This window comes from Budorcas taxicolor, chromosome 2 (assembly GCF_023091745.1).
Source record: "Budorcas taxicolor isolate Tak-1 chromosome 2, Takin1.1, whole genome shotgun sequence".
Taxonomy (NCBI): Eukaryota; Metazoa; Chordata; class Mammalia; order Artiodactyla; family Bovidae; genus Budorcas; species Budorcas taxicolor.
In genome coordinates this window covers 100,565,788-100,585,338 of record NC_068911.1, presented here as the reverse complement: position 1 = coordinate 100,585,338, position 19,551 = coordinate 100,565,788, and the positions used below count along the sequence as shown (strand labels likewise).

The following is a 19,551-nucleotide window of genomic DNA, read 5'->3' as shown; positions in this document are numbered from 1 at the left end:
TCTGCCAACAGCTTTTATGACCTCAAAGATGTTGAATTTTATTAAGCTTATAATTTGGGGCACATTCCCACAGTTATGGAAATTAAATTTTATCATCATGAAAATTACTTTTTCCCCTTTATTTAAAGTCATTTATGTCCACTAATATTTTATAATTTTCTCCACAGAAAACTTGTTCATCCTTCATTTTTTTTCCTAGTTTAAGTGTTTTCCTTAATTATATATCTTAGTTCTTTATTGAATGTAGGGAAACCATTTGACTTGACTTTAAGCAATGTTGTTTTTTAAACTGCTCTGGTTGGCTAAAACAAACCATCAGAATGAATCCTATAGAAAAAAAAAAAAGATATTATTGTGTAATACCGAAACATATACCAAGTCATAATGTAAAACACAAATTTCAGTTCTTAGTGTGGATTATGGTCAGGTTTGAGGGTATAATTTTTATGTATTTTTGTTTTTCAGTGAGCATATGTAGATGTACTGTTCCTGATTTCACGTCTGAAAAAAATCTTTTTCCCTTCATTTTGAGTAACAGTGCAATCAGTTATAGGATTATACATTTCCTTAGTGGTGTGAACATATTTCTAACGTTGATTAGAAGTCTGCTTAAATTCAATTGTTGTTCATCTGTCTATTCCTTCCTGTAGTACTTTAAGGTTCCCCCCCACCACCACTTTTTATGATTCTCTGAAGTTTTATTATCGCTGACTTAATTATATTATTATTTACAGTGCTCGGAGGGAATATTCAATCTAAGGACCCATTTATTTCTTCTTCTCTAGTAAACTCCACCATTGTTTCCTGGAATGTTGTTACCTTTCTCTCCTTCCTTCTCTTCTTTGTCATTTGTTAACCTCCACTACCTAACAACTTACCTTTCAAGTTTTACAACTACTCTTAGTTATTTCTATTCTTACTTGTATATTAATTCTCCAGCAATTATCATCCTATTTGTTCATTCTCACTTTGACTATTACAACATAAACTTTATTATATCAACTAAGATATCTTTAAAATTTTTCATTATACTGACCATTTTTTCAGTTCTAAGATTTTTAGTTGTTTTCACTCATTTTAATTGTTATTTTTCTTGTATAACTTTAGCCTCTTTAGTTTCACCATCACTTTTTATGGACATGTATTTCTTTTCCTCTGATGAACTCCTAAAATTCTGTAAAAGTCTGCTTCTAATTGTTCTGTTATTTGTTTTCATTTATCTGCTGATTGATATCCTTTTTTCTAGCTGTCTTTGTTTAAAATACATTTATTGTGTAATTTGAATTTGCAGACTCTCCTTAAGTAAACTAGTTATTTTTTAACCTCTCTTCTGACACTCATTGCTTTTAGTTTGTTGGCTCAGTTGCTTCCACTTGTCCTCTGGGCCTTAAGCTGCAGCTCTTTTCTTACATAATTCACTTGGATTTTTGTTCCACAGGGCATATGAGAACTTGAAAGGCAGTTAATCTACAAAAAGAACGGTGTTAGTGTTGGTCACAGGATTGTTTCTGTATTCTCTTAGCCTCTAAGGTAAAAACTTCACACAGGACAGTGGTCCATGAAGATGGCATGGTTTTACTTCAGCATTATTTTCCTATGTGGTAGCCTCACACCAGGCTCTAAACTTACTCCTGTTCCTTTATAGGATCCATATTTTAAGGGCTCATAATTCTGATGCCTCAATCATTCTAACTGGTTTATATTTCTGTTCTGTTTATTATTTAAGGAAAAACTTGTTTTTTAAATTATCTAATTTTTATTATAAGTTATCAATCATGCTATGTTTTAAAGTCAGAGATAATCTTATTGTTTTAATTTTCAATATCATATTGACCATGATAGTAGTAGTAGTGGTCAGATAGTAATAGCAGACAGTAGTAGTCAAGTGGTCTTGACTCTTCACATATAAAAAGTAAACTATGACACTTTCCTTTACCTATAACTTTGAAGTCCAAGAGGTTAAAAACCAGACCTTCTCATCTTTAGTTGCCCATACCTAAAAATCTGTGTCGCACTTTAAGCAGGTAATACACACATTTAATTTGGTGGCTCTTTCCATACTACCTTTTATACCTCAGAGTAAAAAATTCATTCTACATGAATTGAAAAGATAAAGGAGACCCTTCATTCTAGACTTTCCCTGTATTCAGATATATAAAGGATATAAACTTAAATCTGATTTGTGAAAGTATTTAGAGCTCTCTTTAAATACTTAATGAATTTTTTTTTTTGGTAAAAGATGCAACAAAATGAAATGTGTTATTCCAGATTTATCAAAATAGGATACCAACAAGGTAGGAAGAGTCAGTTCATCTCCTTCCACAGACACACCAAAATTACAACTACATGTGGAGATATCTGAGAATGACCTGAACGCTAGTGGAATGGATTTTCTACAGCTATGGGTATAAAGAAAAGCTCCATCAAGAAAAGAAAAAAGAGAAAGATGGCAATCTAATTAGAACCCACACAGCTAAAGTGGTGACACACAAGCAGGAGGAATATCATGCTTGCAAAGGGCTCTAAGTTTCACACCAGCCTCCCCAGCCTCAGATACTTGCATTGGAAAGAAGAACTCTCATAACATCTGACTTTAAAAATCAGTGAGGCTTATGTCCAAGAGAACTGAAGGGTTATGGGAAACCAAAACTTGGCTTGCAAAGAGGTTGTGCACACATTCACTCATTATGAGTTTCAGTGCAGAAGCAGTAGCTTGAAAAGTACCTAGGTCATACACTAAGGAGATATGTTGACTTATTTTACAGCATGTGCCAGAGTAACAGAAATCTTTTGGAATTTTTGCCAGGTACAGAAGTACTGAAAGGCACCACATTTTTCAACTCTCTTTCTACCCAACCTGACCCATTTCTGTCATTCTCCATCAACTCAGCTATACTGCGCACCTGGCCCTAGTGTTCGCAAGTACCAGCCCTACCCAACTTATTCAGTTTGGCCAGTGGCTCTCTCTCTCTCCAAAACCTGGAAAGCTGCTTTGGCTGAACACCTATCAGATTGCCCACAACAGTTGGAGTCAGAGGTTATAGCCGGTTGGCTTAGGGGCCAACACCATCCCCAGTGCACCTTCAGCAATTACACCCCAAAGACAATTGGAAAGCACACACTGCTTGACCACCTAATTCTGGTAGGCACAGGGGGTTGTGTCTCTGGGCCAAACAAGACACTTTGTACATAAGTCCACTCTTTCAAGTGTAGGAGACATAGCTAATTTATACTGAAAACCTAGAAACCAATACAGTTAGGCACAAAGAGGAGACAGACATCAAATGAAAGTACAAATCAAAACCTCAGAAAATAATCCAAACAAAACAGAGATAAACAATTTACCTGATAGGAACCTCAAAAAAATAGTTAAATAGGCTCACCAATCTTGAGAGACAAATGGATGAACTCAGCACTTCCACAAAAGAGAAAAAGTTTTTTAAGTGAGCCAATCTGAACCAAAGGATACATTAACTGAAATAAAAAATACAAAGAGGGGAGTCAATAGAAGATTAGAGGATGCAGGAGGGACTCACAAGCTGCAAGGCAGATTAGTGGAAATAACCCAATTGGGAGAACAAAAGAACAGATAGTAATGTTTTTACAAATGAATATATTTTAAGAGATCTCTGGAACAATACCATGCAGTACTATGATTTGTATTATAGGAATTCAAGAAAGATAAATAGAAAGGGATAGTAAAACTGTTTGAAGAAATAATGGTTGAAAACTTCCATAACCTGGAAAAGGAAACAGCTAGCCAAGTCCAGGAAGCACAGAGGGTATCAGACAAGATGAACCAAAAAAGACTCACACCAAGACATGCTATAATCAAAATATCAAAAGTTAAAGAATCTTAAAATCAGCAAGAGAAAAATAAGTTAGGAAACCCACAAAGACTATCTATGTAATGACCTTACAGCAGAAACTTCACAGGCCAGAAGGAATTTGCTTGTTATATACAAATTGCTGGGGGATAGGGAAAAAGAAAAAAAAAACTTCTGGTAAGAATACACCAGTGGTTATTCACAATTAAAGGAGAGATACAAAGTTTCCGAGACAAGCAAAAATGAAAAAAAAAGAGTTCATCACCACTCAGCTGACCTTATAAGAAATATTAAAGGGGCATCATTAAATAGAAAATAAAAAGGACATAATGAAAAATAAGAAAAAAACTAGAAAAAAATCCTACCGGTAAATCCCAAACATATAGTAAAGGTAATGGATCAACTACCTATAAAGCTAGTATGAAGATTAGAAGACAAAAGAGGCAAAAAAAATTACATCTAAAATAGAAAAGCAACACACAGATTATAAAAGAGGGGCAGTAACAGTGTACTACTTTTAGAATGTGCTCAAATATATGCAATCATCATCCTTAAACATATATGTAGGTTGTTACATATGAACCACACGCAAAAAATTGATAATACATAGATAACAAAATAGAGAAAGAAATACAAACATAACACTAAAGAAAGTCAACAAATTACAAAAAGAGAACAAGAAGAAAGGAACAAAAAAAATCACAAAACAACCAGAAAATGACTAACAAAAGAGCAATATGTACATAGTTGTCAAAAATCACTTTAAATGAACAAAAGGCTCCAGTTAAAAGACAGTGTTGCTAAATGCCTACTAGAGAATCATATATGTGAAGATTCACAAAATGAAGGGATAAAAATTATATGCTATGCAAATGGAAACAAACAGAAGGTGGGGTAGCAATATACTTTTAAACAAAGATTTTATCAAGGGAAAAAGGAGGGCATCATGTACTGAAAAAGGGAGATTAATCAACCAAGAGGCTATAATGCACCCAACATAGCAGCACCTAAATACATAAAGCAAATAATACATTAAAAGAGAACAGTAATACAGTAAGAGGAGGAAACTTTAACATAACTACTTACATCATTGAATAGATCAGCTAGACAGAAACTGATGAGGAAACATTGGTAAATGACATATTAGACCAAATAGATTTAACTAGAGAACATTTCACCCTAAAACAGCAATATGCACATTCCTTTCAAGTGCACATGGAATATTCTCAAGGATAAATCATGTTGGGCCACAAAACAAGTCTTAAAAAATGAAGATTGAATTTATACAAAGCATTGTTTTCTGACTGCAGTGTTATGAAACTGGAAATCATTTAGAAGAAGAAAACTGCAAAAAGTATACAAACATGTGGAAACCAAACAACATTCTTCTTAATCAGTGGGTTACTGAAGATATTTAAGAGAAAAGAGAAAAATATCTTGAGACAAATGAAAAGAAAAGCACAACAGTCCTAAATTTTCGGACAGAGCAAAAACAATTCTAAGAGAGAAGTTTATAGTAAAGGTCTATGCCAAGAACCAAGAAAAATCTCAGTCCAGCCTTACAAGGAATAACACAGAAATACAAAGGATAATAAGATTACTTCAAAACATATACCAACAAATTGAACAACCTAGAAAAATCGATAAATTCCTATCAATATACAATTTTACAAGACTTAAATTAGGAAGAAATAGAAATTTTTAATAGATCAATTGATAGTAACGCAGTTGACCCAGTTAAAAAAAAAAGCAGGGTTTTTTGTTTGTTTGTATGTTTGTTTGTTTGCATCTGTCTCCTCAGGAAGGGCAATAAAGGTGAAAATAAATGTGACCATATAAAACCAATAAGCTTTTCTTATAGTGAAGGAAACTATCAACCAAATAAAAAGAAAACAACTGAACAAGAGTACATATATACTTTGATTAAGCTGTTTCCAAGTTACCACATAGAAATGGAATCTGTAACACAGCAGCAAACTCCTATGGCATCTCTTAAATATTATCAAAATAACATAACCAGAGCTATCTTCATAAAACAGAAATCCTATTAAATACATGCCTTAAAGCTTTCCATTGTTTTCCCTTTATCTACTAAAAAAGTTGAACTCTTTATCTTAAATATTAGTATATCAGTGATCACTATACCATTTTCACAATAACTAAAGGTAGAAGTAACTCAAGTATCCATAAACAGATAAATGGATAAATAAAATATGTTATATACATACACGGAGAAGGCAATGGCAACCCACTCCAGTACTCTTGCCTGGAAAATCCCATGGCCGGAGGAGCCTGGTAGGCTGCAGTCCATGGGCTCGCGAAGAGTCGGACATGACTGAGCTACTTCCCTTTCACTTTTCACTTTCATGCAGTGGAAAAGGAAATGGCAACCCACTCCAGTATTCTTGCCTGGAGAATCCCAGGGATGGGGTCACACAGAGTTGGACATGATTGAAGTGACTTAACAGAAGCAGCAGCATATACATACAAGAGAACATAGTTCAGCCATAATGAGGCAGATGAACTTCTGATACCTACAACATGAATTAACCTTCAAAATATTATGCTGAGTGAGTTACAACACACAATAAAACAAATATTGTATGACTCCATTTATATGAAAAATATACAATAGCCAAATTTATAGAGAAAAAAATAGATGAAAGGTTACCAGAGAATACAAGGATGGGAAATGGGGAATAATTGCTTCAGTGAGGTTTGTCTTTAAAGAGAAAGAAATGTTTTGGAGATGCATGATGGTGAGGGTTACACAATACTGTGAATGTAATTGACATCACTGAATTGTTCAATTAAAAATAGTTGAAATGGCAAATGCTATGTTTTACATAGGTTTATCTAATTTTAAAAATTTGTAATGGAATATAACAAAAACTATTGAATGGTACACTTTTAATTACATTCCAATAAAAATTTTAATACTCTTTTCTTGACAAACCAAATCCTTCAATATTGGACTCCTCTCTAGGACGCTAGCCTCTTCTCACACCATTCATGCTGTACAACCCATATTCTAATCATACCAAATGATGTGTCACTCCTTGTCTACTCTTTGCTTTTCCATATATTTACACTTCAAATTTTCAGAGCCTTTAGTCTAGAAGAGTAGTTTGCAATTATTTTTGTTCTGAGGACTTTTGCACTCTTAAAAAATATTGAAGACTCCAGGAAAACTTTTGTATGTGTGAGGTATTATCTATTACCTTGTTAGAAATTTAAACTGAAAAATGTTTTAATATGTATTAATATATTTTAAAAAACAAAAATGATAGGATACTAATATAAATACCATCATCTATGAAAATAGCTGCATTTTTTAAATGAGAAAAAGCAATGTTTTATCATTTCATCGTGTGCTTAATGACTGGATTACTAGAATATAGCTGAATTCTCACATCTACTTCAAATTTGTTATGTTATTTTAGTTGGAATTTATAAAGACAATCCAAATTCACACAGCTACAGAGCTGAAAAAGGAAGGAGGGTTTTAATAGCCTTTCAGATAATTCTGAATATCCTTTTATAGTACAGAACGTGGAAAGCGAAAGTTACTTAAAGGTTAGATTCAGTGTAGAATCAGAAACCATAGTGATGAATGTTTCATACTCTATTGCATTAAATTCATTGGTCTATCTAATACTCGTAATGGATCATTTACCCAGGCATGATTTTATCATGTCATTAGGAAAATGTTGGTTCTCTGAGTTGCACATATTTTCCAAATGTTGACAATTTCAGTATGCAACAACCCCCCAAATCGCTAGTAATACCACTACCCATCTCATCAGAAAAGCCCTTAAGTATTGGGAAACTATCAAGCTTATTATAGTAGATACAATTCTTCTAAAATTTTAATTTTTACATGAAAGCTTGATTTTTATTATTTGCAACAAATGTAGGTTATTTTCCTTGAAATGATAGACTTGTTGTATTCAGCCTGCCACACAACCAGGTCTGAATAATCATAGTTTGTCTGTTCCTCATTCAAGTCAAAAATAATGTCAGTTAAAAGAACCATGGATTTACATAAAGACAGAAATACGCAGTTTCCTTTAGCAGCCATTGGACTTAAGAATGCAATAGAAGTTCCTTATTTGTATTTTATCGCAGAGTATAAGAAGTGTAATCTGAAGGATTAGGAAAGATTAAGATTTAATAAATTTTTTTTTTACCTTTTCTTCAAGGACATTCTTAAGTTAAACTGGCTTTTTTTTTTTTTTTCCTGCTATTAAGTGGCAGTGAAAAATATAATCACTACTAGTACTGTTTGGTGCTGCTGTCTTGATTAATGCTAAGGTATCAGCAGTTTAGCCACAGTGGTTTTTCCACCATTGGTGCAATTTTCAACACTGTAAAAAAGGCAAATATCTATTATTATTATGAACATATTTTTGATCACTTAGATTCCTTGACTCAGTTCATTGGTACCCTCTTCCCTTCCCCAGACAGATTATTTATTCTCTAGACCTTTAGTATCTTAGAGACTCTATTAAATTTCAATAGAAATTTAGTTTTTTAAATTTCAATAGTTTGTTTACTTATAGTTTTCTTCTTAAGCTGTGGCTTCTATGTTTATACCCAAAATGTCCAACAAGGAATCTGGGGCACAAAAAATGAAAAAGTTAATAGATTACATGTGCAACATGAGCACATTCAACTCTAAATTGTATTAGTCTAAGAAAATGGAGGGAGGACCAAAGAGAATTATAAACTTCATAGAGATATAACTAAAGAATCAGCAACTCTCAAATGTCTGAACTCTATGATCAGTATATTTATAGTCGTATCTTCATATTTACACACACACTAGAAGGCGAAATAGCATGAATATACCATGCTATATGTATATTTGTGCTAGAATATACAAATTGCTATAAAACTATCCATAAGTATGGTACCCTACAGAATAAAGAAATAATATTTTATATTTGTATATACTTGAAAGTACACACTTGAACTGACTTGGAAAGGCTGAGTCAGATTTGAATAGACCCAAAGGATTTTGAGGATATTAAATGTTGAAAGACCAAAATAAACTATAGCAGGCCTAGCATGGGATGGTAATGTATAATAGAGTTTGACATAAAGTATCTATTTTTCACATGAATAAAATATATGAGTAGATACTGGATCTCTCTAGTTATCTCTCTAGTTAATATATATTTATATTAACATAAGTTGACTCTTTTATCTATTAGCTATATGATAGTAAATATTATAAAATAATTGTTGTCAAAAGTGAGGGAAAATAGGTCTTTTTCATAAGCAGTTGATGAAATTATATATTAATGTAGTCTTCTTGAAAAGAAATTTGACCAATTATAAAAATAAACATTGATTTTGCAGTTCTATTTCTAGGATTCTATACAAAAGCAATATTCACATGTGTGAAAAAATATTTATGTGACATTCATTGTACGTAATAATAAGACACCAAAATAACCTAAATGATTGTCAGTAAGAAAATGGTTAATGTTGATGTATGGCAAAACCAATACAATATTGTAAAGTAATTAACCTCCAATTAAAATAAATACATTTATATTTAAAAAAAAGAAAATGGTTAAATAAATTAGTTAACCCTTAGCACAGGAGAGATGGGCTTCCCAGGAGGCACTAGTGGTAAAGAACGTGCCTGTCAGTGCAGGAGACATAAGAGACTAGGGTTCAAGTCCTGGGTCGGGAAGACCCCCTGGTCAAGGGCATGGCAACCCATTCCAGTATTCTTGCCTGGGAAATCTCACGGACAGAGGGGCTTGGTGGGCTCTAGTCCCTAGAGTCGCAAAGAACTGGACACGATGGAAGTGACTTGGCACACAGACACAGGATAGATAGAGGCTTTCAAAATAATGAGATAGAGCCTTATATACTTAAATGAAAGCTTTTAAAGATATATTCTAAGTGAAAAAAAGCAGGTGAATATTGCATACAGATCACTCCATTTTTGTAGTTACAAATGAAACACATAACTATAGAAAATTCTGGAGGCATGACAGGTGTCACAAGTAAGTAAATGGAATTGATGTTGCAGTGATGGGGCAAAAACTTCATTTAAAATCAATATTACTGGAACATTTTACAATAAATTTATGCATTATTCTGAAATTTAAAGAGTAATGACAAAAGAGTGACCTCAATAAAGTAAAATTGGGAGAGTAAGGAATATATGGAAATCACGTAGAGATGTTAAATGAGGAATAGGAAGATAGTCCCTGTAAAGTTGGATGACAGGAAGAGGTTTCTCTAAATTATATAGATAATTCATACAATATTACATTTGAGTCCCATAAAATATTAAAATGACTGTCATAAAATTTTAGAAATGTCTTAAAAATGTTAATTCATTAGTTACATTCTCTCATCAAGAATATTATATACATATACATGCACACAAACCAAAAATATTCTCTGATATTTGAGAAAACAAAATTCACCAAATATAATTAGATAGATATCCATAAAGCTATAATTTCTCCCATTAGAAGAAAATAAAATTAGTAAGTTTTATACTGAAAATTATTTCCCATGAATTTTAATAAACATTTATAATAAACATTATAAAGGAATATATTGACTATTCCATGATTAGAAGCTAATAATCATAATATTCATGCTGTATATGCTAAGCAGCTAATTGCTTCTTTGACTTTTGGGGGTTTGGATGATATAGTTGCACTTGTTTTAGAATAAAAACTCTAGGAAAATGTAATTGCTACATAAAATCACCACTCTAATTTCTCTACTACTCCAAATGATACCCGTTTCCACTAAATTATTAAAAAAAAATTGTACTTACTTTCAACAATTACTTGTCTGTCTTCCCAGTTATCTTTAATAAGCTGTATATTTCCAAAGTGTGCATCACTGTAGAAGATTCGGTTGGTACCTTTTCTTTGATTATAGTCAAAAGCCAAGGCTATGACATTCTTGAAATAACGTGGATTTTCATACGGCCTTATTGGTGAATTTAAGTTGGTTTCATCAGAAAGATGTATACTTTTTAATATTGTTCTCCCTGAATACAGCAAATAGCCTTCATGCCTTAGGCATGTAACTCCATCTTCTGCCAAATATCCATGGGCACAAGCACAAGTTCTCCAGGAATTTCCTCGATAAAGACAGAGCTGCTGACATCCCCCATTGTCCTTGGCACAAACATTGGTCCCTAGAGAGAAGAAAAAGATACCTATAAACATTGTGTTTTTGCTTTTGTTTTCTATATAGTTTTTTCTTAGAAACATATTAAAAATTAACATTGAATCTTCTGGATTATTTTATTCTTAATTTTAGACTGGTCAGTAAAAAATTCAAACACTGTAAAGTACTATTTTGTGGGTTTTTTTTTTTAGTCATTCTACTTTAAAATATCAGATTTATAATTTCACACTCTTCTGCTTCCCTGACCATCTAAAGAGAATTATTTAAAAGTTAACCTTAATCTGTTAGTTAAATACATAACTTTTTTGAAACTTAATACTGAGATTACAATAGGTTTCAAGTATTGTAATCTTTGGAACAAGTACTAATTCACTCAAAACATGAACTGAGTTCACCAAGAAAAACAAAGAAGCACTACCTGTGTCTATGAAGTATATAAGGTATCAAAGAAATTTATGGTTCCAATGTTCCTAACATCCTAATATACTGGGCATAAGTTTTTTACTCCAGTTTTGAGTGAGCATGTAATATGCTATTAAGATTTCTATGTCAGACTAATTCTCATCTATGAATCCATCATTGTCTTCAAAACAATTAATGTTATATACCTTTGTTTGATGTCAAGAAAATTATAATTTATTCTAATGGACATTTAAAATGAATATTATCTTAATGGAAGTGATATTAAAAAATATCTAAGTCACTGTCATACCCATTTAAAAACATTTTCAAGAAAAATGCTTTAAAGAAACATATTTCAAAGAAATGATGACTGGACACATTTCACACTACTAGCAACTTTCCAGAGCCATCATCACTTTATATATTAAAATATAATCCGACATGAAGACAATCTTTTGGTCCAAGTAATGCAGCATGTTTGGTCAGTTCTAAATAAAATGGAAAAAACATTTTGGCTGCTTTTTGCTAATATCCTAATTGTGCTTTGTATGCTGCTGCTGCTGCTGCTGCTGCTAAGTCGTTTCAGTCGTGTCCGACTCTGTGCGACCCCATAGACGGCAGCCCACCGGGCTCCCCCACCCCTGGGATTCTCTAGGCAAGAACACTGGAGTGGGTTGCCATTTCCTTCTCCAATGCATGAAAGTGAAAAGTCAAAGTGAAGTCGTTCAGTCGTGTCCGACTCTTAGCGACCCCATGGACTGCAGCCTGCCAGGCTCCTCCATCCATGGGATTTTCCAGGCAAGAGTACTTTGTATACTTAGATTAAATATATGTATATATCAAATGTTTCTATATTACTTAGTCTAAACCTGTACTGAAGACAGGCCAAATATATAACATGTCCATATACATGCACTGTTGAGGCAAAAATATTTATCCGTGAATGATTATAAGTTAATTTCATTAGGCTATCATATGATTTTTGTTAGAAATTAGGGGATAAAAAAAAGAGGATCTTGAGGTTTGGGACTTATAAAAATTAATACCTAAGTTAAGTTTGATAATTAAATGTTAAAAAAAATAAGAGAAAAAATAACAAAATGTATTGATAATAGAAGAGCACTGACCTTTCTCTCTTACTCGGTTAAAGATTTTAACCTCCTTCAGGTTGACTCCAAGACCCGTTCTCATGGTTACGGTTTCTGTGGCATCATTCTTGTGGCCCCTTCTGATGGACCCATTGGCATGTGCTCTGCCAAGAAGTCGAACATACACGATTAAAAATCTTTAACTGATTCAAACCAAACCAGCTATTTAACCTGAAGATAACAGATGGCCCAGCAGAAGGGAAAGAAACCAACATTAGTCTGTGACATTGAAAGGGTTGAACCTGGAATAGCAAGAGCAACTGCCTTTTTTTTTTTTTTTGTGGAAATTACATGGTTCTGTAATTTTTTTGTGACCTTGATAAGAAATGGCTAATCCTACAAGGGTAAAGCAACTGACACTAAAATAACATTTTGAGACTCAAATACTTATGAAAAAGTAAATTACCTGTCAGACCAGTAGATGTAAGCCCCAAAGACTGCAACTGAAAACATATCCACATTGCTCCCTGACAGCACCATCTCACGATTCCCTCCAGTCTCAAGGTCAATTCTTTCTATCTTGTCTGTTCGAGCATCACACCAGTACAATTTATTTTCCTAAGATCGATTAAAAAGTAATATTACAAGTGGTTTTTTATTAAGTGTTTTACAAAGAAAATAAGAGAAAACTAAAAATGGAGTAAAGCAAGTTTGCATTTAATGCAGTTTAAACACATCCAACAGACCTCAAAGTCAATGGAGATACCATTTGGCCATGCTACTCCCATGCTCACGAGGACAACCTTCTCTGAGCCATCTAAGCGAGCCTTTCCAATGCAGGGCATCTGTCCCCACTCAGTCCAGAACAAGTAGCTGAAATGAAATTGTAGATAAATTCAGGTAAACACAAAAATGTATATTATTAATAAAAACAGCAATAACATTCATACTAACAACAAAAATACCTTTTACAAATAAAGGTATGTATGTATTTGTTTGCAATAAAATAATTTTTATTGTAAAAAATTAGCTATTCATAGAAATTACTAGGAAGAATTTCCAAAATACCCTGTGTACACACTACTCCCTACCTGAAATGCCTTCTACTTGCTTAATTTGCTCCTGTTTTTGACATGACAAACATCATTTCCTTCAAGAAGCCATCTATGTTCTGATTTTTCCACCATACACTTTACTTCATTTTGTGAATTAGAATGGCAAATTTAAACTTGTATTTCTTTACAATTATACTTTTTATTCATATATCTGGGTGACATTAGATGTTAAGCACAATGAGGACAGAGATCTTTATTATTCACTGTTATACCTACACCACTAGGTAATTTATGAATGCATACACAAATGCAGTATAACTTTCAATTCTGTCCATTTAGATTGCTAAATGGCTAGCTATTCTAGTTTGCATTATATAAATTATCTTGTGATGCTATTTTAAAGCATGAATTCAAACAAAGCAAACCTATTTTAGTAATCTTGTAATGTAATATGGAAGGACTGTGGAAGAAACTAAAATATAGAAAGAAAATCCAGACAGAATACGCAGAAATAAAACATGTCAATAAATGAAATGCTAAAATACAGAAGGTACATAATCCATGTTTTCTTTCACTTATTCTTTCAACAAATATAATATTTATATTACAATACAGAAATTCATGCTTTCGGGTAAACCAGATCTATTCTTCTGAGGTTATGCCCAGTGAAACTTTATTCAGCTGTCAGATAATAGCAGTGACTAAAGTTTAGAAAAATGTGGCAATCATTGACTTATTCACTCAAAAGAGTGTGTACTCTGTGCATATTTGTTATGACCAACCTAGATAGCATATTCAACAGCAGAGACACTACTTTGCCAACAAAGGTCCGTCTAGTCAAGGCTATGGTTTTTCCAGTGGTCATGTATGGATGTGAGAGTTGGACTGTGAAGAAAGCTGAGCGCTGAAGAATTGATGCTTTTGAACTGTGGTGTTGGAGAAGACTCTTGAGAGTCCCTTGGACTGCAAGGAGATCCAACCAGTCCATTCTATAGGAGATCGGTCCTGGGTGTTCTTTGGAAGGAATGATGCTAAAGCTGAAACTCCAGTACTTTGGCCAACTCATGCGAAGAGTTGACTCATTGGAAAAGACTCTGATGCTGGGAGGGATTGGGGGCAGGAGGAGAAGGGGATGACAGAGGATGAGATGGCTGGATGGCATCACCAACTTGAAGGACATGAGTTTGAGTGAACTCCGGGAGCTGGTGATGGACAGGGAGGCCTGGAGTGCCGCAAAGAGTCGGACATGACTGAGCAACTGAACTGAACTGAACTGACTGATATAAACAATCATACACAAGAAGAGAAAGTGAGACTGCATATAGAAAAGATCTATGTTCACATTTTGTATTTCTCCATGAAAATACTAAACTATATAAAAATATGTATATTTCCTTTGTACATATTGTTTTGATTTATCTTAAAAGTTGATTTCCCCCCCCCCCCCCCGAGAATGCTGTATAAAATAAATGCATTGGACTTTTACAACCAAATTGAGCTATGGCTGGAATCCCAAGTATATTAATCCTGAAGAAACTTTTACTCATATTTGCAAGCTCTATAAATCAAAAAGGGAAAGCTTTGTAGCAAGAAATCCAACTATTAATATTTTACTGATTAGATCTAGGTTGAAGCAGGCATGATGATACCTATACTTGTATCAAAATTATGAGTTTTAAGTCTTTAAGGGACATTGCATTAAAAATTATTTAAAATTAATATTTTAACTGAGAGATAAATGTGTTGCATCATTTAACTTTTCAAGGAGAAATGTTAGCATTACTAATGACATTAAAATGACTAGTCAGTTGTTTGTTAAGATGGGAAGAATGTTATACTGTGAAGGAAGCATTTTAGGCGCCAAGACAGATGTGCTTATTTATTCAATATGATTCTTGTCATATACCTTTAATATACTCCAGAGTTAAAATATGGAAGGAAATGAGTATAATATACATTTTATTTAATAGTAAAATGCTTTCAAATGTACTAAATGACTAATAAAAAGTTATATCAAGTGAGTAGGTCAAATCAGCCATTTAACATATTAAATCTCACAACTATAGAAACTGCAGTTCAGAGAGTTAATGATGATAGTCACATGGCTGATAAGGGAACTGCACACAGGCTTTATTAACCCAAGTCTGTACTTTCTTCTCTATGTTGTCTCAAAAAATACAAATATAATACAACAAAAATATCAAATGTTATTTTCCTCTAGGTATAAATATAGCAAAGATCTCCATACTTAAAACACAAAACAAAATATGAAAAAAGTCTTAGTCTTAAAAATAAGTCTCTCTTTCTTTATCCCTTTTTCCTCCTATTTTAAATTTGCAAAACTTCCATGCAGGAGGCTTAGATGAATGGCAACAAAATTAGGAATTAAAAAATATTCCAAATAAAACTGTCTTGAATACAGAGTTTATTTAATTTTCAGTAGTAATTTGACAAACTGCTACAATATAGCCAAATAAGACAAAACTGACTGAAGGCATCACTTTTGTGGCTAAAATATTTATCAGCTTAGTAAAACTAAAAGATTCTACACCCACTAAAATTAAGCAACATTTTATGAATGTCAGGCAAATAACAACTGATTTGCTCATTAAACTGAAATGGAGAGTACAAAATTAACACCTTGAAAACCTTTGGGAATGATAAACCAAATGTAGAGAAAGAATGCTACTTACAAAACTGAAGGGAGAAACTTATGAATAATTTAAGAGAGCAATTTACATATATGTGTTTGATATATTTTTAATGAACATAGATTCTTCATATCTAAATGTGATATCTAGCAATGGGAAGAAATGAAAATTGTTTTCACTGGTTTTTAAGACTCCATGGAAATTAAGATTCAGTGATAGCATTTCAAATTGATATCATCCCCATATGAGTTCAGTTTTGCTGTAGTGAAGTGTTTGTTGATTTATATGATACAACCAAGAAAATTGCCTTTAGAGTATTAACTTGGTTGATCTAGCCCTGAAAATACTTTTCAAGGCTATCCCAGATCCAGAAATTTTTAAAATTGTCAAAATCAAATGCTGCATTTACAAAAGACATTTCTCTAGATAATTATTTGTTTTACAGTGAAAATACCCTTATTCACAGAGGCTTACAGTTATAGAATTAAAAAACAGATTTTTTTTAAAGACATTCAAAAGTGGTTTGACATAGTATAGAAATACTATTAATATCAGAAATCTTCATAACACAAATATCCCTATTGTCTTAATTAGACATAGAAGTTCTTTACAGGAATATGTGCAAAGAATACATATTACAAGTTTACTTCCAATTAACTTTTGATATTTCAGTAATAGGTAGAAGACTATTGGGTAGAATTGAGTCCCCAAAGGTTTTTAAATTTAAAATTGTAGTGGTCACAGAATTAGTTTGCACACAGGTGTGTTAATAACGGAAAACAAATATTTTTACATAGCAATTAGATTCTGCTGAAAAATATACTTGTAAGGTACTATAAATGTTTTTGAATAGTTTCAAAAATATTTTGGTGGAAATAAGGCTAACAGGAAAACTAAGCTCAAAATTTGGTGGGGAAAGAATAAAGGAATATGAGTAAGAGAAGAATGAACATGTTTAAATTGTTACAGACATAGTATTAAATATGATTCTTATATTTTAAATATATGAAAAAGAGTGAAAAGCCTCTAATTTGAATCAATCATTTTCTTTTAAGGTTCTTTGACTCTTTCCCTGGAGCATAGATCTGGGTTGCAATTTTTACAATAAATTTGCTCTTTCCTCTAGTCCTATCCTTTCCCTAAGAGAATATAATATGGATACTTTATCAGATATGCTGGAGAAAACCTGAAATAGTCAAAAATTGCCATGCTGGTACAAAAAATGAATATCACATAAATCTCTTAACATAGGCAGTTGATTGAAAAGAGAATCAAGGATGTCACTCTGTTCTCTGCTAGAGTGGAGTTCAACATTGTGTTAGTTTATCTGTAAAAATAAGAAAGACAAAAGCCCTAGAGGGTTTTATATGTCAGGAATAGTAACTGAGCAATATCACTAGAATCACTGAAAACACATGCTAATTGTATGCCTCATAGGACAATATATCTGTCTCTAACTTCATGCCAAAGCACAAGCAAAATAATAAAGTATTGTCAAAGTTTGAATACGTTTCATGAATGTGTGAATTGACATCCTTCATCCTCTATGAGGAATATGGTATATTCCTCTGTTCCTTAGAGGGATTATTCACATTCCTGTTGTCTTCATTTGTGTGCGATTTTTGTTTTGACAAAGTGTTACATGCCAATCCCAAATCACTTTTTATATGTTACTATTTCTTAGAGGCTCCTGAAAGTGTAAAAAGAATGCAACCACAGATACTGGAACACTCTGCTCAAAGAGAGTCTAGAGAGAATATAACCTTGAATACTACTTTCTAATTTTTTAAAGTGGTTCAGTGGATGATTCTCAAAAGTATTCTTTCATTGCAGTCATTCACTCATTCAACTAGGATTAAATAGGTATCTATTAAGTGCCAGGAACTGGTAAGAGATGAATTGGATTCAGTGACCCTTATGAAGGTCACTGTTTAATGGCAGACACAAATGGGTAAATAAAGAATTACCTGAGAAAAATGTTAACAGCAATGCTTAAAACTTGCTAGTTTTAAGTCTCTATAAGTCATGAAAGTAGGGGCTTCAACACAAAAACTGGGCAAGTGGTATGGTGAGAGAAGTTGTCTTCCCCATAAACAACTTCAGAGGTGAACTTTCTAAGCAAATAAAGATACAGGCCATCTTGGTTGTTGTCTCTGTTTCAACTTAGAAATATTTTTATTATTTCTTAATATTGGTTTTTTTTTTTTTAGTATTAAGTTTTTTATTTTTTTAATTTTAAAATCTTTAATTCTTAATATTGAAGACCTGTTTCTTCAGGTGTTGTTCTATTATTTTTTATCATTAAGTTTTACATTAGATTCCTTCTTGACTTTTCAAGGAAGTCCATCCTAAAGGAAATCAGTCCTGAATATTCACTGGAAGGACTGATGCTGAAGCTGAAACTCCAATACTTTGGCCACCTGATATGAAGAATTGACTCATTTTAAAGGACCCTGATGCTGGGAAAGATTGAAAGTGGGGGGAGAAGGGGATGAAAGAGGATGAGATGGTTGGATGGCATCACCAACTCAATGGACGAGTTTTAGTAAACTCTGGGAGTTAGTGATGGACAAGGAAGCCTGGTGTGCTGCAGTCAATGGGGTCACAAAGAGTCAGACACAACTGAGCAAATGAACTGAACTGAACTGAACTGACTTTGCAATATTAAATAATTATATAAAACAATTATGTGTGTGCCCAGCCAACAGTGGAGAAATATGGAGAAAAAAATCTTTAGAAAAAAACATTCCATTGCATCTGTAATTCCATAACATGTTAGGTTTGTATTTAATTCCTTATTTTATGTATCTATTTATACCCTGCCTTATTTCTCATCCTTTCGTTTTAATAAATATGTACATATACATATATATATACATATTAGTTTGTATTTATACGGTTAACAGTTGTTTTCCTGAGTGAGTAGTCCATTTTTTAATTCCCTTTTGGTTTTCTCAATTTATAACACTTGATGGTTCCCTATAATATATGCATTTTCCTATGAAATATTTAACAGACTCCAAGAGCCTAGACTTCTAGTGCTCATGAGTTGATTCGGAATTCTTAAAATATTATACAGAAAATTTTAATTGGTTTCATGACCCCCAAACCATCTTATATATCAGTAATATCAACCTGCCCTGGATATCCCATGTTAAAACAAACAGGGAATTTCAATAAGCAAACAGAGAAATATCTTAAACTTCTCTTTTACCCTTTACCACATTTTTACTGGTTGGATCTTTTAAGAATTTAGAAACAAGGTCTTATACTTTTGTGCAGCTATCACTGGTCTCCATTCAACAGGGCTTTGGTAGTCTGGCCCAGGGCCTCCTTCTTACAAAAGGAAGTG

General features: G+C 32.9%; 1 protein-coding gene across 1 annotated transcript in view; it reads right to left on the bottom strand.

Annotated features, from left to right (window-relative positions):
- Positions 1-19,551, bottom strand: part of LRP1B (LDL receptor related protein 1B) — a 1,834,206-nt gene that overhangs the window by 568,659 nt on the left and 1,245,996 nt on the right. The window contains exons 38-41 of the mRNA XM_052653145.1: positions 13,240-13,366; positions 12,960-13,111; positions 12,533-12,657; positions 10,642-11,010 (exon numbers count right to left, since the gene is read on the bottom strand). Coding sequence (XP_052509105.1) covers positions 10,642-11,010; positions 12,533-12,657; positions 12,960-13,111; positions 13,240-13,366 — 773 coding nt within the window. The remainder of the gene's footprint in view (positions 1-10,641; positions 11,011-12,532; positions 12,658-12,959; positions 13,112-13,239; positions 13,367-19,551) is intronic.